Source organism: Blennius ocellaris, assembly GCF_963422515.1.
Source record: "Blennius ocellaris genome assembly, chromosome: 11".
NCBI lineage: Eukaryota > Metazoa > Chordata > Actinopteri > Blenniiformes > Blenniidae > Blennius > Blennius ocellaris.
This window is the reverse complement of record NC_137660.1, coordinates 2,346,716-2,371,386: the sequence shown is the minus strand read 5'-3', so window position 1 is coordinate 2,371,386 and position 24,671 is coordinate 2,346,716. Positions and strand designations below refer to the sequence as shown.

Genomic DNA, 24,671 nt, shown 5'->3' with positions numbered 1-24,671 from the left:
TCTTTGGCTGTTGACTACCTGACTCCTGGAATCACTAAGAAAACTGGAAAAGCTGTGGACAAGCAGTACCTTGAGGTAAATGATGAGAGAATACCATATATTATATTTTATAATGCAAAGACTTGAGCCATTATGATCATGGTAGTAGAAAACTGGTCTTGAATGAAAGAATTTTACCCGGTCAGACCAGGTTCTCAGAAAACATCCATCCATCTTCTTTCCTGCTTAGTGCATATGGGTGGCAGTATATTATATGGAAAATTGTGAGAAGTCATTAAAGAGAACAGCTCAGCGAGTTCATTCTGAATCCTGTAATAAGAAGGAGACATCAGTGTGTGTTTCCACATGTTGACACTGAGATTCTAATGGACTTTACCTGTAACCTCTGCTGGGGGGGGGGGGGGGGGGGGGGGGTCATTCTGAAAACCTGGGGCCTCATTTATGCAAACGCCCATAGCATCCCTATTAGAAATGTACGTGCGCCCAAAAGCTGAAAATGGCATGCGCCAAAAAAAGCAGGGTCTATAACACTGTAAGGATTTCTCGACATTTCATTCAACTTTGTGCTCATTAATAAAACAGCAAGTATGATTCCAAACATTATATTTATTTACAATGAAAACAAATAATACTACATATTATTATAGATACTACAGATTCTAACTACCCATGTACAGTTTGCTGTGTGTGTACGTGTATGTGTGTGTGTATGTGTGTGTGTGTGGAGAGAGAGGTGGAGGGAGTGTGTGTGAGACGTGTGATGGAACTACAAAACAAGATGGCGGATCACAAGAAACTACATTCAAATGGAGGTTGTCAGAGAACAGGAAGTCTGTCCGACCATGTGTGGGGAACAATAGAAGCTAGCCATAGCATCTGCTTCCTGTGTGTCTCTGCTAAAGGACCATTTCTAGAATGAGTTTATGTGACTGCGATTTGTCTTGTAAAACGTCAGGAGTCGTCAGATGGTGTTCAGTTACTGTGTGATGTTGTCTTTGATGTGATATGTGTAGGATTGTGAGTTAACAAGTTAGTAAAGCAGATTAGCATGCAGACCCTGTGTCTGTGGCAGAGCTAACAGTGGTTTACAGGTTGATAACTGCTCCTAATATCATCATCAATAGAACTCAATCACTATCATAGCATCATGCAGGTTTAACTAATCTCAGTCTTCTCCTGTAGTTAGCACCTCCTGCTAACTGTGGTTGCTGGTTCTGCAGGCTGAGGAGAAGAAGATGAAGTTGATGTTTCAGGAGTCCTTCTTTGCAGCTCCTGGTTGTTCCTTTTGTCCAGACTGAGGAGCTGGTCGCTCAGGTCTGTGATGGTTTTCCTGCTGGTTGAGGAAAACACAAAGAAGTTCTGTGAGGCGTCGTTTCCCTGGTCCGTCCTGGAGGAACTGGTTGGTTTTCCCTGGTTAATGGGAGATCAGACTCTGGGTGCTGGTCTCTGGATCAGGGGAAGGTCTGACCCTCGTGGTCGGGTCAGCAGAGGAGTTGAGGAGTGAAGGCCTCTGATGTTAGCTGTATGCTAATGCTGGGTGAGTTGCCTCCAGCAACCTCCTCCTCCATTGAAGAACAGAAGCAAAAGCCTTTTGTGAGTGGGGCTGCTTGGACCAGCTCCTCTCTGGTGTTCACCGGGGAAGACTCGCTGCAAGACTCGCTGCAAGACTCGCTGCAAGACTCGCTGCAAGACTCGCTGCAAGACTGCTTTGAGGAGTCTCTTCCAAAGGCTTTTGGTGAAGGTTGAAGATTCAAAGGTGTCAAATCCAGAGAGCTTCATCCAATCGGTGACTGGCTGAGTGCATGGGGAGGGAAGTGTCCTTTGAACAGAAAGCGGGGGAGGATTTGCATGGGTCTGCTGTGGCAAAAGGTCCCCCCCACTGGATGTGATGGTCAATCACATTGCTGGGTCTGAATTCATATGTCATGCCTGCGTATCATGACAAATGAAAATTGTCTTTCCCTCGAAATGAACAAACTTTCTGTGGTCTTGTGAGATCCCAACAAAACTGTGCGTACGCACATCTGCACGCACGTTCCTTTTATAGATTCCAAGTCCAGCTGGAAGGTTGATGGTTCAACTCCTGCCCTCAACACACCTACTTTCTACCATAAACGGTCAATGCAAAGTGCCTCGTCCATAGTTTTACATCTCAATCAGATCAATCGCTGGTTGATCGCCGGTATTTGATGCTAAATCCTGACAGAAAAGACGATGAAAAGGAATTTTATAGAGTGAGAAATAGTCATGGAGGAGGTGGAGGTCAGGAAAATTACATTATTTGTTGTAACAGTAGTGGAATCCCTAAACAAAAAAACAAAAAAACAATTGATCAGCAGCTTGTTGTCTCCGCTAGAAATAGTGTGAGTCACAGTGACTGTAGAGGTGGAGGAGAAGAGTCTGATCTGAAGGTGGAGGTCAGAGGAGAGTGACATCATGGAGGAGAGTGACATCATGGAGGAGAGTGACATCATGGGGGAGAGTGACATCATGGAGGAGAGTGACATCATGGGGGAGAGTGACATCATGGAGGAGAGTGACATCATGGGGGAGAGTGACATCATGGGGGAGAGTGACATCATGGGGGAGAGTGACATCATGGAGGAGAGTTAATTGTGGGGGGAGTGACATCATGAAGTAGAGTGACATATGGGGGGAGTGACATCATGAAGTAGAGGGACAGATGGGGGAGAGTGACATCATGAAGTAGAGTGACATATGGGGGGGAGTGACATCATGAAGTAGAGTGACATATGGGGGAGAGTGACATCATGAAGTAGAGTGACATATGGGGGGAGTGACATCATGAAGTAGAGTGACATATGGGGGAGAGTGACATCATGAAGTAGAGTGACATATGGGGGAGAGTGACATCATGAAGTAGAGTGACATATGGGGGGAGTGACATCATGAAGTAGAGTGACATATGGGGGAGAGTGACATCATGAAGTAGAGTGACATATGGGGGACAGTGACTTCCTCATGGAGGAGAGTGACATCATGGAGGAGAGTGACATCATGAAGTAGAGTGACATATGGGGGAGAGTGACATCATGAAGTAGAGTGACATATGGGGGGAGTGACATCATGAAGTAGAGTGACATATGGGGGAGAGTGACATCATGAAGTAGAGTGACATATGGGGGAGAGTGACATCATGAAGTAGAGTGACATATGGGGGGAGTGACATCATGAAGTAGAGGGACATATGGGGGAGAGTGACATCATGAAGTAGAGTGACATATGGGGGACAGTGACTTCCTCATGGAGGAGAGTGACATCATGGAGGAGAGTGACATCATGAAGTAGAGTGACATATGGGGGAGAGTGACATCATGAAGTAGAGTGACATATGGGGGGAGTGACATCATGAAGTAGAGTGACATATGGGGGAGTGACATCATGAAGTAGAGTGACATATGGGGGAGAGTGACATCATGAAGTAGAGTGACATATGGGGGGAGTGACATCATGAAGTAGAGGGACATATGGGGGAGAGTGACATCATGAAGTAGAGTGACATATGGGGGGAGTGACATCATGAAGTAGAGTGACATATGGGGACAGTGACTTCCTCATGGAGGAGAGTGACATCATGAAGTAGAGTGACATATGGGGGGAGTGACATCATGAAGTAGAGTGACATATGGGGGAGAGTGACATCATGAAGTAGAGTGACATATGGGGGAGAGTGACATCATGAAGTAGAGTGACATATGGGGGGAGTGACATCATGAAGTAGAGTGACATATGGGGACAGTGACTTCCTCATGGAGGAGAGTGACATCATGAAGTAGAGTGACATATGGGGGGAGTGACATCATGAAGTAGAGTGACATATGGGGGAGAGTGACATCATGAAGTAGAGTGACATATGGGGGAGAGTGACATCATGAAGTAGAGTGACATCATGGGGAGAGTGACATCATGGGGGAGAGTGACATCATGGAGGAGAGTTAATTGTGGGGGGAGTGACATCATGAAGTAGAGTGACATATGGGGGGAGTGACATCATGAAGTAGAGGGACAGATGGGGGAGAGTGACATCATGAAGTAGAGTGACATATGGGGGGGAGTGACATCATGAAGTAGAGTGACATATGGGGGAGAGTGACATCATGAAGTAGAGTGACATATGGGGGGAGTGACATCATGAAGTAGAGTGACATATGGGGGAGAGTGACATCATGAAGTAGAGTGACATATGGGGGAGAGTGACATCATGAAGTAGAGTGACATATGGGGGGAGTGACATCATGAAGTAGAGTGACATATGGGGGAGAGTGACATCATGAAGTAGAGTGACATATGGGGGACAGTGACTTCCTCATGGAGGAGAGTGACATCATGGAGGAGAGTGACATCATGAAGTAGAGTGACATATGGGGGAGAGTGACATCATGAAGTAGAGTGACATATGGGGGGAGTGACATCATGAAGTAGAGTGACATATGGGGGAGTGACATCATGAAGTAGAGTGACATATGGGGGAGAGTGACATCATGAAGTAGAGTGACATATGGGGGGAGTGACATCATGAAGTAGAGGGACATATGGGGGAGAGTGACATCATGAAGTAGAGTGACATATGGGGGGAGTGACATCATGAAGTAGAGTGACATATGGGGACAGTGACTTCCTCATGGAGGAGAGTGACATCATGAAGTAGAGTGACATATGGGGGGAGTGACATCATGAAGTAGAGTGACATATGGGGGAGAGTGACATCATGAAGTAGAGTGACATATGGGGGAGAGTGACATCATGAAGTAGAGTGACATATGGGGGGAGTGACATCATGAAGTAGAGTGACATATGGGGACAGTGACTTCCTCATGGAGGAGAGTGACATCATGAAGTAGAGTGACATATGGGGGGAGTGACATCATGAAGTAGAGTGACATATGGGGGAGAGTGACATCATGAAGTAGAGTGACATATGGGGGAGAGTGACATCATGAAGTAGAGTGACATCATGGGGGAGAGTGACATCATGGGGAGAGTGACATCATGGAGGAGAGTTAATTGTGGGGGGAGTGACATCATGAAGTAGAGTGACATATGGGGGGAGTGACATCATGAAGTAGAGGGACAGATGGGGGAGAGTGACATCATGAAGTAGAGTGACATATGGGGGGGAGTGACATCATGAAGTAGAGTGACATATGGGGGAGAGTGACATCATGAAGTAGAGTGACATATGGGGGGAGTGACATCATGAAGTAGAGTGACATATGGGGGAGAGTGACATCATGAAGTAGAGTGACATATGGGGGACAGTGACTTCCTCATGGAGGAGAGTGACATCATGGAGGAGAGTGACATCATGAAGTAGAGTGACATATGGGGGAGAGTGACATCATGAAGTAGAGTGACATATGGGGGGAGTGACATCATGAAGTAGAGTGACATATGGGGGAGTGACATCATGAAGTAGAGTGACATATGGGGGAGAGTGACATCATGAAGTAGAGTGACATATGGGGGGAGTGACATCATGAAGTAGAGGGACATATGGGGGAGAGTGACATCATGAAGTAGAGTGACATATGGGGGGAGTGACATCATGAAGTAGAGTGACATATGGGGACAGTGACTTCCTCATGGAGGAGAGTGACATCATGAAGTAGAGTGACATATGGGGGGAGTGACATCATGAAGTAGAGTGACATATGGGGGAGAGTGACATCATGAAGTAGAGTGACATATGGGGGAGAGTGACATCATGAAGTAGAGTGACATATGGGGGGAGTGACATCATGAAGTAGAGTGACATATGGGGACAGTGACTTCCTCATGGAGGAGAGTGACATCATGAAGTAGAGTGACATATGGGGGGAGTGACATCATGAAGTAGAGTGACATATGGGGGAGATTGACATCATGAAGTAGAGTGACATATGGGGGAGAGTGACATCATGAAGTAGAGTGACATCATGGGGGAGAGTGACATCATGGGGGAGAGTGACATCATGGAGGAGAGTTAATTGTGGGGGGAGTGACATCATGAAGTAGAGTGACATATGGGGGGAGTGACATCATGAAGTAGAGGGACAGATGGGGGAGAGTGACATCATGAAGTAGAGTGACATATGGGGGGGAGTGACATCATGAAGTAGAGTGACATATGGGGGAGAGTGACATCATGAAGTAGAGTGACATATGGGGGGAGTGACATCATGAAGTAGAGTGACATATGGGGGAGAGTGACATCATGAAGTAGAGTGACATATGGGGGAGAGTGACATCATGAAGTAGAGTGACATATGGGGGGAGTGACATCATGAAGTAGAGTGACATATGGGGGAGAGTGACATCATGAAGTAGAGTGACATATGGGGGACAGTGACTTCCTCATGGAGGAGAGTGACATCATGGAGGAGAGTGACATCATGAAGTAGAGTGACATATGGGGGAGAGTGACATCATGAAGTAGAGTGACATATGGGGGGAGTGACATCATGAAGTAGAGTGACATATGGGGGAGTGACATCATGAAGTAGAGTGACATATGGGGGAGAGTGACATCATGAAGTAGAGTGACATATGGGGGGAGTGACATCATGAAGTAGAGGGACATATGGGGGAGAGTGACATCATGAAGTAGAGTGACATATGGGGGGAGTGACATCATGAAGTAGAGTGACATATGGGGACAGTGACTTCCTCATGGAGGAGAGTGACATCATGAAGTAGAGTGACATATGGGGGGAGTGACATCATGAAGTAGAGTGACATATGGGGGAGAGTGACATCATGAAGTAGAGTGACATATGGGGGAGAGTGACATCATGAAGTAGAGTGACATATGGGGGGAGTGACATCATGAAGTAGAGTGACATATGGGGACAGTGACTTCCTCATGGAGGAGAGTGACATCATGAAGTAGAGTGACATATGGGGGGAGTGACATCATGAAGTAGAGTGACATATGGGGGAGAGTGACATCATGAAGTAGAGTGACATATGGGGGAGAGTGACATCATGAAGTAGAGTGACATCATGGGGGAGAGTGACATCATGGGGGAGAGTGACATCATGGAGGAGAGTTAATTGTGGGGGGAGTGACATCATGAAGTAGAGTGACATATGGGGGGAGTGACATCATGAAGTAGAGGGACAGATGGGGGAGAGTGACATCATGAAGTAGAGTGACATATGGGGGGGAGTGACATCATGAAGTAGAGTGACATATGGGGGAGAGTGACATCATGAAGTAGAGTGACATATGGGGGGAGTGACATCATGAAGTAGAGTGACATATGGGGGAGAGTGACATCATGAAGTAGAGTGACATATGGGGGAGAGTGACATCATGAAGTAGAGTGACATATGGGGGGAGTGACATCATGAAGTAGAGTGACATATGGGGGAGAGTGACATCATGAAGTAGAGTGACATATGGGGGACAGTGACTTCCTCATGGAGGAGAGTGACATCATGGAGGAGAGTGACATCATGAAGTAGAGTGACATATGGGGGAGAGTGACATCATGAAGTAGAGTGACATATGGGGGGAGTGACATCATGAAGTAGAGTGACATATGGGGGAGAGTGACATCATGAAGTAGAGTGACATATGGGGGAGAGTGACATCATGAAGTAGAGTGACATATGGGGGGAGTGACATCATGAAGTAGAGTGACATATGGGGGAGAGTGACATCATGAAGTAGAGTGACATATGGGGGAGAGTGACATCATGAAGTAGAGTGACATATGGGGGAGAGTGACTTCCTCATGGAGGAGAGTGACATCATGGAGGAGAGTGACATCATGAAGTAGAGTGACATATGGGGGGAGTGACATCATGAAGTAGAGTGACATATGGGGGAGAGTGACATCATGAAGTAGAGTGACATATGGGGGAGAGTGACTTCCTCATGGAGGAGAGTGACATCATGGAGGAGAGTGACATCATGAAGTAGAGTGACATATGGGGGGAGTGACATCATGAAGTAGAGTGACATATGGGGGAGAGTGACATCATGAAGTAGAGTGACATATGGGGGAGAGTGACATCATGAAGTAGAGTGACATATGGGGGAGAGTGACATCTTGGAGGAGAGTGACATATGGGGGACAGTGACTTCCTCATGGAGGAGAGTGACGTCATGGTGGAGAGTGACATCATGGCGGAGAGTGACATCATGGGATCAGCACCTGATCACACTGCTGGACCCCAAAACAGCCTCGTGGTTGTGACGGCCAGCGTCAGAGAGGGAATTAGACATTTTGGTGGAGACACGGCAGACCGTTAAAGTTCAGTTTTATCCATTTATTAAATGTATAAATAAAATATTTGAACAGCGATGGTGAAAAGGTTCAGTGGACTTTGTGTTTTATCCTGTCACTAGTGAGTTGGAGGCGGAGGGTGGAGGAGGAGGCCGTCTGTCTCCAGCAGCAGTGTGTCCAGAGTGCATGACTGTACCGCGAGCGGCTTTTATCAGGATTTATAGCCATAACATAAAAATAGACTAAACTGTTTCAAGTATCACGTATGTATAACAATAAATTAAGTAATATAAAATCTATCATTTCTTTATTCCACATGTATCCCATGATAAATCATTTACCATAAGTCGCAAAGTTTGTGATTTAAAAAAAGTTGACCTTTGCGGGAGAATGTGTGTACCAGTACGCAAACTTTGAATCTTGGGCAGCACATTTTGGAGACGGGAACCTGGTGGTGCTGATGGTGAGGTGGAGGATTGAAGCCAGATTCATCTCATACATTTAATGTCTTCAATATTAAATGTATGAGATACATATCATATCTTCAATGTCATGATCAATAGTATCGAATGCAGCACTAGGATCTAACCAGTCCTTTGTCTGAACCTATGAGAAGATCTTTAATAACCTTGACCAGAGAGTCTCTGTGCTATGATGCAATCTAAAACCTGACTGGAAAGACTCAAATCGGTTCTTTTTGCATAAATGATCACATTGTGACTTGCAACCAGTTTTTTTTCTAGGATTTTAGAAATACAGGGATAGTTGGATATTGGCCTGTAACTTGTTAAATTAGAAGCCTGTCTTGAAGACATTAAGGCTTGGATGAGCCACCGCTTCCTGCTCCTGAACTCAGATAAAACTGAAATTATTATATTAGGCCTAAAATATCTGAGAGACGAATTATCTAAAGATATATTCACACCGTATGGTATTACTTTGACCTCCAGTGCCAGTGTGAGGAACCTGGGAGTTATTTTTGACCAGGATTTATCCTTTAACTCACACATTAAACAAATCTGCAGGACTGCCTTTTTTCACCTACGCAATATTTCCAAAATTAGAAACCTACTGATTCAGAGTTATGCCGAAAAACTAATCTATAATTTGTTACTTCAAGAGTAGACTATTGTAACTCCCTATTATCAGGGTGTCCAAATAACTCCTTCAAAAGTCTTCAATTAATTCCAAATGCTGCAGCGAGAGTCCTGACAAGAACCAACATAAGAGATCACATCACTCCAATACTAACCTCTCTTCCTTGGCTCCCTGTTAAATCTAGAATATAATTTAAAATCCTTCTTCTAACCTATAAAGCTCTTAACAACCAGGCCCCATCGTATCTTAAAGAATTGAATTGGAGGCAGAGCCTTCAGCTCTCAAGCTCCCGTCTTGTGGAACCAGTGTCAGTTAGAGAGGCTGGAGCAGCTCAGGAGTTTTCTAAACTTTACACTTTGGGCTGCTTCAAGACACTCTGGACAATTATTAAGTGGAGCTGCCATAGTCTGTGCCCCCTCTAACCCCCTTCTGTAACCTTAACCCCCCCCCCCCCCCCACCACCACCTCTCACTGCCCTCTCTCTCTCTCTCTCTCTCTCTCTCTCTCTCTCTCTCTGTCTGTCTCTATATGGCTGTATCTATCAGTCTTAGCCTCTACCTCTCTTTACTTCTACCCTACCCCCCACCTGTGCATCTCCCAGTGTGTTGTGTTCAGTGGGAAATGGGTCCAAATGGCTCTTTGAGTGTTGAAGGTTGCCAAACCCTGCCTTAACTAAACAAGAATTGTATGCCTACTCCATACCCAAATCAGGATTTGAATCCTTACCCCCTAGCTGAACCAGGATTTCAATCCCTACCCCCCACCTGGACCAGGGTTTTTATCCCTACCCCCTAGCTGAAACAGGGTTTGAATCATTCCCTCTATTTGTCTGTCTTATCCGTTCCTCTCCTCACCTCAAACAAGATAGCAGAATGCCGCCACCTCTGAGTCTGGTTCTGCCAAGGTTTCTTCCTGTTAAACTGAGTTTTTCCTTTCTACCATCGCTGATGCTTGTTCATGTGGATTTGTTGGGTTTCTCTCTGCTAAAACCACTTATAAATGACTGCATTGTATTTGATGCTATACAAATAAAGTTGAATTGAATTGAATTTCCGAAAATGCTTGTGAAGTCTGAATAAACTGAATTTCGGTGAGTTGAATTTTACCTGGTATGGACCAGGTTCTCAGAAAACAACTTCACAAAAATGTATGGCCACAAAACCGGGTCTATGTGAGATATGCCTCAGCTCTGAGAAAATGCTTGTGAAGTGATCTTTATATCACCACAAAGACTAAGACAGTAAAACATCAAAATGCATAAAGATCCATTGAACGTAGGAGTTGAGTTCTGATGTGTGCTTTAGTTTTAAGACTTAGTTTTCTGACTACAGACGGCTTACAAGGTCCTGCAGCAGCATCCTCAGGTCCTGGGCAGCAGGATCGCTATGTTGGGTCTTTCCCTTGGAGCCAGTATCACCCTGAAGATGGCTGTTTATTCAGAGGTTGTAAAGGTAAGATGACTAAAGCTGAGCCTCTAAAGAGAATCTAATGCTGAGGATTGATCATCCACTCTCCCTTCCATTCATTGGTGGTAGCTTCTTGATGTGCTGCTCTGAACTCAATTTGAACATGGCCTGTACTTTGAAACTCACAATTCTTATCACAAACCTATAAAGATGTTGCTTGAAGTTAGTCCTTTACAAACCACTCTTTGCCTTAACAAGTGCCCTGAAACATAGACAAATAAGAAGTCCATAGACCGAGCTCGAGCTGTACTGAGGTCTGACATTCAATGGTTGCTTACTAATCAGTCATAATCTGACCTGTCGTGAAAGTGTCTGAACATCACCAGGGTGGCTCTGGGTCTTCTTTTTGTTTTGTTGTTTTTTGCAAAGTGTTACTTTATTTATACATTTGTATTCTTTATGTTGTTCATGAAACTGAATTAAGATGTTTAATTTCTCAACTACTAATGTCTGACCTGGTCAACACTGAAAGTACGATTGTGTCTTCCAGCTCAGGTGTGCCGTGTCTATCTGTGGTTCTCATGTACAGCCAGTTGATGGATTTGTAGAGGAACTGATAGATTTCTGTAAAAAGTACGTGGATCCATTTCAAACGGATTGTTTCTAAATCATTCGATTACTGCTGATCAACATTTGAAAATGGTGCCACCATTAATTTTTATTGCTACTTACCTGATTTTATTGAATATGTGGTTTTTCTTATTGACCGCGTGACTGTTCCACCTCAAAGGTATATTTAAATTTTGGGTTTCTGTTGGTTTGACCAAACCAAAGACAAGGTGAGAGACACATGCAGAGTGAAATCGGAAGTGTTATAGATAGTAATACATTGATAGGTTTGTAAGCATGTATTGTTTTGTTCATTCTCTAATGTATTTTCTGTTGTTTTCTATCCAGTCGGACTGAAAAGATTCGCTACAATGAGAAGCAGGAGCAGACTACACGAGATCTGCTGCTGCCCATCCCTACAGACCCTTCACTCAAAGTGGACGTAAGTAACATTGTTCATTTGAAAGAATATCATAAACCTTAAACAAAAAGATTGTAAAGACTGTAAAACAAATCATACGGCATTTTTGCTTTGAGAAAAACAAACCAATTTCACCACGATTTTACCCCCCCATTGAAGTAATAGATAAGTGGATATATAAGCAGGCATTACAGTGTTACTATACAGTGTTTGGTTGATAGCAGTCAGTACGGCATTGCTTCCAGGGGAATAACTTTCATTAAACCCTGAAACCACAGTCAGACTTTTGGAGGTTGATCAGAGGTCCAGTGAAGTAGGATGCACCATCTGGAACCTCACAGAAAAACATCAAGCCGTTTCAAATACAAAGTGTTTTCAATGCAGGATGTAATTCAAGGATGCAAGATAGTGAGGAGAAATCCATGGACATTTCTTTGGAAACCTTTCAATAAAGGAACGGGCAAAGATGCAACGATAGTATGTTCCCTTTGAGATCTTGCATTTATTGCAGCATTTGCAAAGTGTAGGTTCCTCTTATTCCAAAGCACTGGTGTAATCTGGAGCCTATAGACAACTTTGAATTGAGGTTCCTTGACTTTGCAGAGCCCACCTCGGTATAGCTTTGCTTTTGATGTGACAAAGCTTCAGATCCTTAATCCAGAGGGGAGGTCATGTTGTTCAATGAGCTGGATGAATGATTTCACATCTACAAAGTGTCCAACATTATCAGACCATAAGCAAACTGCACTGTCTTCAGGCTAATAAATTAAAGGACACCCAAATGCCCCCGATCAAATAATGTCCTCTGATGGCGAATCCACAGGCATCCATCTACCGAAGCACACAGTTTAGCAGCTCCTCTCTGCAGCACCAAGCCACTCATCTCCCCACTCATGTGCCTAATGACACTCACACACATTACTTTAATTTGATTACTTTTTTGTGTAAAGCAAGAGATTACTTTTGCAAAACCAGTAATTATATTCACATTGTTGGGTTTCTCTCTGTTAAAAGCACCTACAAATGACTGTGTTGTATGTGGTGCTGTTTAAATAAAGTGGACTTGAATTGAATTACTTTCTCGCAACGGAAGCAGGCCGCATGACGAAACTGTGGTTTTGTCTTGTGAGACTGTCTCGTAATAATAATTTCTCAAATGAGTATCAGCGGCGACGTCAGTCTAAACAACAGACTTGTGGTGATCAACAAACCTGGAGTGTTAAACGCTCCAAAATACTGTCATTAGTTTGAGTTCAACTCGGTGAAAGGTGATAAAAACCAGCCACTACCCGCCAGCCGCTACCCGCCACCCGCCACCCGCCACCCGCCAGCCGCTACCCACCACCCGCCACCCGCCACCCGCCACCCGCCACCCGCCACCCGCCAGCCGCTACCCACCACCCGCCAGCCGCCACCCACCACCCGCCAGCCGCTACCCACCACCCGCCAGCCGCTACCCACCACCCGCCACCCGCCACCCGCCAGCCGCTACCCACTACCCGCCAGCCGATACCCGCCAGCCGCTACCCACCACCTGCCACCCGCCAGCCGCTACCCGCCAGCCGATACCCGCCAGCCGCTACCCACCACCCGCCAGACGCTACCCGCCACCCGCCACCCGCCACCCGCCACCCGCCAGCCGCTACCCACCACCCGCCAGCCGCCACCCACCACCCGCCAGCCGCCACCCACCACCCGCCAGACGCTACCCACCACCCGCCACCCGCCAGCCGCTACCCATTACCCGCCAGCCGCTACCCACCACCTGCCACCCGCCAGCCGCTACCCGCCAGCCGATACCCGCCAGCCGCTACCCACCACCCGCCACCCGCCAGCCGATACCCGCCAGCCGATACCCGCCAGCCGCCAGCCGATACCCGCCACCCGCCACCCGATACCCGCCAGCCGCTACCCACCAGCTACTACCCTCTACCCACCAGCTACAACCCTCTACCCACCAGCTACAACCCTCTACCCACCAGCTACTACCCTCTACCCACCAGCTACTACCCGCTACCCACCAGCTACAACCCTCTACCCACCAGCTACAACCCTCTACCCACCAGCTACTACCCTCTACCCACCAGCTACAACCCTCTACCCACCAGCTACAACCCTCTACCCACCAGCTACTACCCTCTACCCACCAGCTACAGCCCTCTACCCGCCAGCTACTACCCTCTACCCGCCAGCTACTACCCGCTACCCACCAGCTACTACCCTCTACCCGCCAGCTACTACCCTCTACCCGCCAGCTACTACCCGCTACCCACCAGCTACTACCCTCTACCCGCCAGCTACTACCCTCTACCCACCAGCCACTACCCTCTACCCACCAGCTACTACCCGCTACCCACCAGCTACTACCCTCTACCCACCAGCTACTACCCGCTACCCACCAGCTACTACCCTCTACCCACCAGCTACAACCCTCTACCCACCAGCTACTACCCTCTACCCACCAGCTACTACCCGCTACCCACCAGCTACTACCCTCTACCCACCAGCTACTACCCGCTACCCACCAGCTACTACCCTCTACCCACCAGCTACTACCCGCTACCCACCAGCTACTACCCTCTACCCACCAGCTACTACCCGCTACCCACCAGCTACAACCCTCTACCCACCAGCTACTACCCTCTACCCACCAGCTACTACCCTCTACCCACCAGCTACAACCCTCTACCCACCAGCTACTACCCTCTACCCACCAGCTACTACCCTCTACCCACCAGCTACTACCCGCTACCCACCAGCTACTACCCTCTACCCACCAGCTACTACCCGCTACCCACCAGCTACTACCCGCTACCCTCCAGCTACTACCCGCTACCCACCAGCTACTACCCTCTACCCGCCAGCTACTACCCTCTACCCTCCAGCTACTACCCTCTACCCACCAGCTACTACCCGCTACCCACCAGCTACAACCCGCTACCCTCCAGCTACTACCCGCTACCCACCAGCTACAACCCTCTACCAGCCAGCTACAACCCTCTACCCTCCAGCTACTACCCTCTACCCACCAGCTACAGCCCTCTACCCACCAGCTACTACCCTCTACCCGCCAGCTACTACCCTCTACCCACCAGCTACAGCCCTCTACCCACCAGCTACTACCCTCTACCCGCCAGCTACTACCCGCTACCCACCAGCTACTACCCTCTACCCGCCAGCTACTACCCGCTACCCACCAGCTACTACCCTCTACCCACCAGCTACAACCCTCTACCCACCAGCTACTACCCTCTACCCACCAGCTACAACCCTCTACCCACCAGCTACTACCCTCTACCCACCAGCTACTACCCTCTACCCACCAGCTACAATCCTCTACCCACCAGCTACTACCCTCTACCCACCAGCTACAACCCTCTACCCACCAGCTACAACCCTCCACCCACCAGCTACTACCCTCTACCCACCAGCTACTACCCTCTACCCACCAGCTACAACCCTCTACGCACCAGCTACTACCCTCTACCCACCAGCTACTACCCTCTACCCACCAGCTACTACCCTCTACCCACCAGCTACTACCCGCTACCCACCAGCTACTACCCTCTACCCGCCAGCTACTACCCTCTACCCGCCAGCTACTACCCTCTACCCACCAGCTACTACCCTTTACCCACCAGCTACTACCCTCTACCCACCAGCTACTACCCTCTACCCACCAGCTACTACCCTCTACCCGCCAGCTACTACCCTTTACCCACCAGCTACTACCCGCTACCCGCCAGCTACTACCCGCTACCCACCAGCTACTACCCGCTACCCGCCAGCTACCACCCGCTACCCACCAGCTACTACCCTCTACCCACCAGCTACTACCCTCTACCCACCAGCTACCACCCGCTACCCACCAGCTACTACCCGCTACCCACCAGCTACTACCCTCTACCCACCAGCTACTACCCTCTACCCACCAGCTACTACCCTCTACCCACCAGCTACAATCCTCTACCCACCAGCTACTACCCTCTACCCACCAGCTACAACCCTCTACCCACCAGCTACAACCCTCCACCCACCAGCTACTACCCTCTACCCACCAGCTACTACCCTCTACCCACCAGCTACAACCCTCTACGCACCAGCTACTACCCTCTACCCACCAGCTACTACCCTCTACCCACCAGCTACTACCCTCTACCCACCAGCTACTACCCGCTACCCACCAGCTACTACCCTCTACCCGCCAGCTACTACCCTCTACCCGCCAGCTACTACCCTCTACCCACCAGCTACTACCCTTTACCCACCAGCTACTACCCTCTACCCACCAGCTACTACCCTCTACCCACCAGCTACTACCCTCTACCCGCCAGCTACTACCCTTTACCCACCAGCTACTACCCGCTACCCGCCAGCTACTACCCGCTACCCACCAGCTACTACCCGCTACCCGCCAGCTACCACCCGCTACCCACCAGCTACTACCCTCTACCCACCAGCTACTACCCTCTACCCACCAGCTACCACCCGCTACCCACCAGCTACTACCCGCTACCCTCCAGCTACTACCCGCTACCCACCAGCTACTACCCTCTACCCGCCAGCTACTACCCTCTACCCTCCAGCTACTACCCTCTACCCACCAGCTACTACCCGCTACCCACCAGCTACAACCCGCTACCCTCCAGCTACTACCCGCTACCCACCAGCTACAACCCTCTACCCGCCAGCTACAACCCTCTACCCTCCAGCTACTACCCTCTACCCACCAGCTACAGCCCTCTACCCACCAGCTACTACCCTCTACCCGCCAGCTACTACCCGCTACCCACCAGCTACTACCCTCTACCCGCCAGCTACTACCCGCTACCCACCAGCTACTACCCTCTACCCACCAGCTACAACCCTCTACCCACCAGCTACTACCCTCTACCCACCAGCTACAACCCTCTACCCACCAGCTACTACCCTCTACCCACCAGCTACTACCCTCTACCCACCAGCTACTACCCTCTACCCACCAGCTACAATCCTCTACCCACCAGCTACTACCCTCTACCCACCAGCTACAACCCTCTACCCACCAGCTACAACCCTCCACCCACCAGCTACTACCCTCTACCCACCAGCTACTACCCTCTACCCACCAGCTACAACCCTCTACGCACCAGCTACTACCCTCTACCCACCAGCTACTACCCTCTACCCACCAGCTACTACCCTCTACCCACCAGCTACTACCCGCTACCCACCAGCTACTACCCTCTACCCGCCAGCTACTACCCTCTACCCGCCAGCTACTACCCTCTACCCACCAGCTACTACCCTTTACCCACCAGCTACTACCCTCTACCCACCAGCTACTACCCTCTACCCACCAGCTACTACCCTCTACCCGCCAGCTACTACCCTTTACCCACCAGCTACTACCCGCTACCCGCCAGCTACTACCCGCTACCCGCCAGCTACTACCCGCTACCCACCAGCTACTACCCTCTACCCACCAGCTACTACCCGCTACCCACCAGCTACTACCCGCTACCCGCCAGCTACTACCCGCTACCCACCAGCTACTACCCTCTACCCACCAGCTACTACCCGCTACCCACCAGCTACTACCCGCTACCCTCCAGCTACTACCCGCTACCCACCAGCTACTACCCTCTACCCGCCAGCTACTACCCTCTACCCTCCAGCTACTACCCTCTACCCACCAGCTACTACCCGCTACCCACCAGCTACAACCCGCTACCCTCCAGCTACTACCCGCTACCCACCAGCTACAACCCTCTACCCGCCAGCTACAACCCTCTACCCTCCAGCTACTACCCTCTACCCACCAGCTACAGCCCTCTACCCACCAGCTACTACCCTCTACCCGCCAGCTACTACCCGCTACCCACCAGCTACTACCCTCTACCCGCCAGCTACTACCCGCTACCCACCAGCTACTACCCTCTACCCACCAGCTACAACCCTCTACCCACCAGCTACTACCCTCTACCCACCAGCTACAACCCTCTACCCACCAGCTACTACCCTCTACCCACCAGCTACTAACCGCTACCCACCAGCTACTACCCTCTACCCACCAGCTACAACCCTCTACCCACCAGCTACTACCCTCTACCCACCAGCTACTACCCTCTACCCACCAGCTACAATCCTCTACCCACCAGCTACTACCCTCTACCCACCAGCTACAACCCTCTACCCACCAGCTACAACCCTCCACCCACCAGCTACTACCCTCTACCCACCAGCTACTACCCTCTACCCACCAGCTACAACCCTCTACACACCAGCTACTACCCTCTACCCACCAGCTACAACCCTCTACCCACCAGCTACTACCCTCTACCCACCAGCTACTACCCTCTACCCACCAGCTACTACCCTCTACCCACCAGCTACTACCCGCTACCCACCAGCTACTACCCTCTACCCGCCAGCTACTACCCTCTACCCGCCAGCTACTACCCTCTACCCACCAGCTACTACCCTCTACCCACCAGCTACTACCCTTTACCCACCAGCTACTACCCTCTACCCACCAGCTACTACCCTCTACCCACCAGCTACTACCCTCTACCCGCCAGCTACTACCCTCTACCCACCAGCTACTACCCGCTACCCACCAGCTACTACCCTCTACCCACCAGCTACTACCCTCTACCCACCAGCTACAGCCCTCTACCCACCAGCTACTACCCTCTACCCGCCAGCTACTACCCGCTACCCACCAGCTACTACCCTCTACCCGCCAGCTACTACCCGCTACCCACCAGCTACTACCCTCTACCCACCAGCTACAACCCTCTACCCACCAGCTACTACCCTCTACCCACCAGCTACAACCCTCTACCCACCAGCTACTACCCTCTACCCACCAGCTACTACCCTCTACCCACCAGCTACAACCCTCTACCCACCAGCTACAACCCTCCACCCACCAGCTACTACCCTCTACCCACCAGCTACTACCCTCTACCCACCAGCTACAACCCTCTACGCACCAGCTACTACCCTCTACCCGCCAGCTACTACCCTCTACCCACCAGCTACTACCCTCTACCCACCAGCTACTACCCGCTACCCACCAGCTACTACCCTCTACCCGCCAGCTACTACCCTTTACCCACCAGCTACTACCCGCTACCCGCCAGCTACTACCCGCTACCCACCAGCTACTACCCGCTACCCGCCAGCTACTACCCGCTACCCACCAGCTACTACCCTCTACCCACCAGCTACTACCCTCTACCCACCAGCTACTACCCGCTACCCACCAGCTACTACCCGCTACCCTCCAGCTACTACCCGCTACCCACCAGCTACTACCCTCTACCCGCCAGCTACTACCCTCTACCCTCCAGCTACTACCCTCTACCCACCAGCTACTACCCGCTACCCACCAGCTACAACCCGCTACCCTCCAGCTACTACCCGCTACCCACCAGCTACAACCCTCTACCCGCCAGCTACAACCCTCTACCCTCCAGCTACTACCCTCTACCCACCAGCTACAGCCCTCTACCCACCAGCTACTACCCTCTACCCGCCAGCTACTACCCGCTACCCACCAGCTACTACCCTCTACCCGCCAGCTACTACCCGCTACCCACCAGCTACTACCCTCTACCCACCAGCTACAACCCTCTACCCACCAGCTACTACCCTCTACCCACCAGCTACAACCCTCTACCCACCAGCTACTACCCTCTACCCACCAGCTACTAACCGCTACCCACCAGCTACTACCCTCTACCCACCAGCTACAACCCTCTACCCACCAGCTACTACCCTCTACCCACCAGCTACTACCCTCTACCCACCAGCTACAATCCTCTACCCACCAGCTACTACCCTCTACCCACCAGCTACAACCCTCTACCCACCAGCTACAACCCTCCACCCACCAGCTACTACCCTCTACCCACCAGCTACTACCCTCTACCCACCAGCTACAACCCTCTACACACCAGCTACTACCCTCTACCCACCAGCTACAACCCTCTACCCACCAGCTACTACCCTCTACCCACCAGCTACTACCCTCTACCCACCAGCTACTACCCTCTACCCACCAGCTACTACCCTCTACCCACCAGCTACAGCCCTCTACCCACCAGCTACTACCCTCTACCCGCCAGCTACTACCCGCTACCCACCAGCTACTACCCTCTACCCGCCAGCTACTACCCGCTACCCACCAGCTACTACCCTCTACCCACCAGCTACAACCCTCTACCCACCAGCTACTACCCTCTACCCACCAGCTACAACCCTCTACCCACCAGCTACTACCCTCTACCCACCAGCTACTACCCTCTACCCACCAGCTACAACCCTCTACCCACCAGCTACAACCCTCCACCCACCAGCTACTACCCTCTACCCACCAGCTACTACCCTCTACCCACCAGCTACAACCCTCTACGCACCAGCTACTACCCTCTACCCGCCAGCTACTACCCTCTACCCACCAGCTACTACCCTCTACCCACCAGCTACTACCCGCTACCCACCAGCTACTACCCTCTACCCGCCAGCTACTACCCTTTACCCACCAGCTACTACCCGCTACCCGCCAGCTACTACCCGCTACCCACCAGCTACTACCCGCTACCCGCCAGCTACTACCCGCTACCCACCAGCTACTACCCTCTACCCACCAGCTACTACCCTCTACCCACCAGCTACTACCCGCTACCCACCAGCTACTACCCGCTACCCTCCAGCTACTACCCGCTACCCACCAGCTACTACCCTCTACCCGCCAGCTACTACCCTCTACCCTCCAGCTACTACCCTCTACCCACCAGCTACTACCCGCTACCCACCAGCTACAACCCGCTACCCTCCAGCTACTACCCGCTACCCACCAGCTACAACCCTCTACCCGCCAGCTACAACCCTCTACCCTCCAGCTACTACCCTCTACCCACCAGCTACAGCCCTCTACCCACCAGCTACTACCCTCTACCCGCCAGCTACTACCCGCTACCCACCAGCTACTACCCTCTACCCGCCAGCTACTACCCGCTACCCACCAGCTACTACCCTCTACCCACCAGCTACAACCCTCTACCCACCAGCTACTACCCTCTACCCACCAGCTACAACCCTCTACCCACCAGCTACTACCCTCTACCCACCAGCTACTAACCGCTACCCACCAGCTACTACCCTCTACCCACCAGCTACAACCCTCTACCCACCAGCTACTACCCTCTACCCACCAGCTACTACCCTCTACCCACCAGCTACAATCCTCTACCCACCAGCTACTACCCTCTACCCACCAGCTACAACCCTCTACCCACCAGCTACAACCCTCCACCCACCAGCTACTACCCTCTACCCACCAGCTACTACCCTCTACCCACCAGCTACAACCCTCTACGCACCAGCTACTACCCTCTACCCACCAGCTACAACCCTCTACCCACCAGCTACTACCCTCTACCCACCAGCTACTACCCTCTACCCACCAGCTACTACCCTCTACCCACCAGCTACTACCCGCTACCCACCAGCTACTACCCTCTACCCGCCAGCTACTACCCTCTACCCGCCAGCTACTACCCTCTACCCACCAGCTACTACCCTCTACCCACCAGCTACTACCCTTTACCCACCAGCTACTACCCTCTACCCACCAGCTACTACCCTCTACCCGCCAGCTACTACCCTCTACCCGCCAGCTACTACCCTCTACCCACCAGCTACTACCCGCTACCCGCCAGCTACTACCCTCTACCCGCCAGCTACTACCCTCTACCCGCCAGCTACTACCCTCTACCCACCAGCTACTACCCTCTACCCACCAGCTACTACCCTCTACCCGCCAGCTACTACCCTCTACCCACCAGCTACTACCCTCTACCCGCCAGCTACTACCCTCTACCCGCCAGCTACTACCCTCTACCCACCAGCTACTACCCTCTACCCACCAGCTACTAACCGCTACCCACCAGCTACTACCCTCTACCCACCAGCTACAACCCTCTACCCACCAGCTACTACCCTCTACCCACCAGCTACTACCCTCTACCCACCAGCTACAATCCTCTACCCACCAGCTACTACCCTCTACCCACCAGCTACAACCCTCTACCCACCAGCTACAACCCTCCACCCACCAGCTACTACCCTCTACCCACCAGCTACTACCCTCTACCCACCAGCTACAACCCTCTACGCACCAGCTACTACCCTCTACCCACCAGCTACAACCCTCTACCCACCAGCTACTACCCTCTACCCACCAGCTACTACCCTCTACCCACCAGCTACTACCCGCTACCCACCAGCTACTACCCTCTACCCGCCAGCTACTACCCTCTACCCACCAGCTACTACCCTCTACCCACCAGCTACTACCCTTTACCCACCAGCTACTACCCTCTACCCACCAGCTACTACCCTCTACCCACCAGCTACTACCCTCTACCCGCCAGCTACTACCCTCTACCCACCAGCTACTACCCGCTACCCGCCAGCTACTACCCGCTACCCACCAGCTACTACCCTCTACCCACCAGCTACTACCCTCTACCCGCCAGCTACTACCCTCTACCCGCCAGCTACTACCCTCTACCCACCAGCTACTACCCTCTACCCACCAGCTACTACCCTCTACCCGCCAGCTACTACCCTCTACCCACCAGCTACTACCCTCTACCCGCCAGCTACTACCCTCTACCCACCAGCTACTACCCGCTACCCGCCAGCTGCTCCCCATTACCTGCTACCCGTCACCCGTACAAACGTTTTCTGAATGACACAACTTGCCATTGTTTAATTTTCAGTTTGAAAATAGAGCCACACTGCGCTGCGCTTCCTCTCTGGCTCTGCCATTCTCCTGCTCTCTGTGGCCTGCAGCTGGTGCTGCTGCCTCGCGCCTGACTCACCTGAAGGTGTAAAATGAAAACAGGAGAGTGGGGAGGAGGAGGAGGAGGAGGAGGAGGAGGAGGAGGGGCCAAGTGACGTGTGAAGCTGTGCTCAGAGCCACACTTCCATGCGGCGTGCACACATAGTGAACCTGACACTAAGTATTGATCTCACTCCACTGGTATCGTTTGATCTCAATACCAATGTGGGTATCGATAATGTCGATATTTGTATCGGTCCACACACCATTACTGTGTAGACGTGAACACTATATGTCAACTTAGTGCGGTGGATGGAGAAGCCGCGCCATACTGTCTGGGCGTAAACAAACAAACATAGTTTAAAGAATTATTGTCCGAGCTTTCGTTTGTGTCTGAGCAGGTGGGACGACTGCAATGTCCTCTGTTGCTGGTTGTTGGTGATGACGATCAGAACTGGCCTGCCCCGGAGTCTGCAAACGATGTACGTTTATTGATGTGACTCTACCATGAATCAAATGGGAAAAATGAAAACATTTAAAATACATTGTCAAAACCTTTCTGAAGGAAATTCCTCATCACACTCAGACAAACACGTGTTTCGAGCATTTACGTTCACAACTGCCGTAAGATTCCCAAAGCAAAATCCCGCTTGTACATCTGATCTCTCGAGAACTCGCTTTGCAACTGGAAAATCGATGAACAATCAGTTTCACAAGATTTCACACTTTTCTCGTGGCTTGAAGACTCTTTCTTTGACAAAGTCTGCATATTTTTTTCAGATGAATTGGTCAAATGTTGATATTCTGGCTGGAGCTGCTGCGACCAGTGTTGCCACAGTTACCTTGAAAAAATAATCTGATTACTGACCATGCCTTAAAAAAGTAACTTAGTTACTTTACTGATTGCTTGTTTTTTTTAAAGTAACTGAGTTCGATTACAATTAACTTTTTAGTTACTTTCAGCATCTGCCGAAAACACCCTCCACCATCTCAACATTAAAATGACAAAAACTCTGCTGATGTCCGCCTCCTGCACCTGCTGATACATATTTAACCTTTGACCTTCATTCTTTGTTGTATTTATATCTGACTCACGCTTTTATTATTACATTTTTACTATTACTGATATTTATTTACCCAAAGGTATAGTTCTAGTCTCTTGTTGCTCTACATGACCTTTTAATTGCCCCCATAATGTATTTGATTGATTGATTGATTGATTTATTAATTAATTGATTAATTGATTTGTTGATTGAAATAAAGGGCGTCGCTTCCTGACAATATATCTTTTCACTCAAGAAAATTACAAAAATAGTGTAACATATACATAGCAGATGTGTTATTGATGCAATGACATGGTAATGATGCCAGAGCTTCACACCGTGAAGCCACGTTGTTGGTTGAAACACCAGCTGCTTTACATCTACTGTCCACTTGATGGCGCAGTAGAACACATGAGGTGTCATGATGAAGCTCTGGACCATGTGTGAACCCTTGCAATGGAGAGAGTCAGTGTTTCATGATGAAAGGTGATCACGTCGAAAAAACTATACATTTCAAAAATGAACTACAAATAGGAGATTTCTAGCCGTGACACTGGAAACCTGAAACACACTCTTTCAAGGAAAAAAGACAAAAATGGAAATAGATGAAAGATGTGCTGCAGGAGTAGTTGGTCGGCCTTCACCCACAGTCAGCTGAGATCACATCCGTCACGCCACAAACCATAGAGGTATAGGCGAGAGAGACGAGTGCCGGAGGATGATGTTTGCCCTTTTTGTTTTGTAGATGCAGCAGATGATGGAACGTGCAGGAAACAGACACCTGTTGACTGTCCTGTGGTACCCAAAGGCCGGTCACTTGATCGAACCACCATACCTGCCACACATCCGCATCAGCAACTCTAAAATGGCTGCTTCTGAACTCTCATGTGCGTTCTTTTTCAGACCATGACTCTTTCGTAGAACGTCCGTGTGTTAAAAAGGTCACTAGTCACCTTCAGATGGTTGATTCTTATGATTGCAGATCTGATACTGTGGGGAGGAGAGAGGGTGGCTCATTGTCAC

At 50.3% G+C, this 24,671-nt stretch overlaps 1 protein-coding gene across 1 annotated transcript in view; it reads left to right on the top strand.

The window, feature by feature from the left end:
- Positions 1-24,671, top strand: part of LOC308136954 (peroxisomal succinyl-coenzyme A thioesterase-like) — a gene marked incomplete at both ends in the record, with an annotated part of 25,283 nt that overhangs the window by 543 nt on the left and 69 nt on the right. Inside the window, 7 exons of the mRNA XM_080505510.1 lie at positions 3-75; positions 10,664-10,783; positions 11,289-11,371; positions 11,696-11,789; positions 23,007-23,087; positions 24,394-24,535; positions 24,631-24,671. The exon at positions 24,631-24,671 is cut by the window's right edge and continues 69 nt beyond it. Of these exons, the coding sequence (XP_080361636.1) occupies positions 3-75; positions 10,664-10,783; positions 11,289-11,371; positions 11,696-11,789; positions 23,007-23,087; positions 24,394-24,535; positions 24,631-24,671 (634 nt within the window). The remainder of the gene's footprint in view (positions 1-2; positions 76-10,663; positions 10,784-11,288; positions 11,372-11,695; positions 11,790-23,006; positions 23,088-24,393; positions 24,536-24,630) is intronic.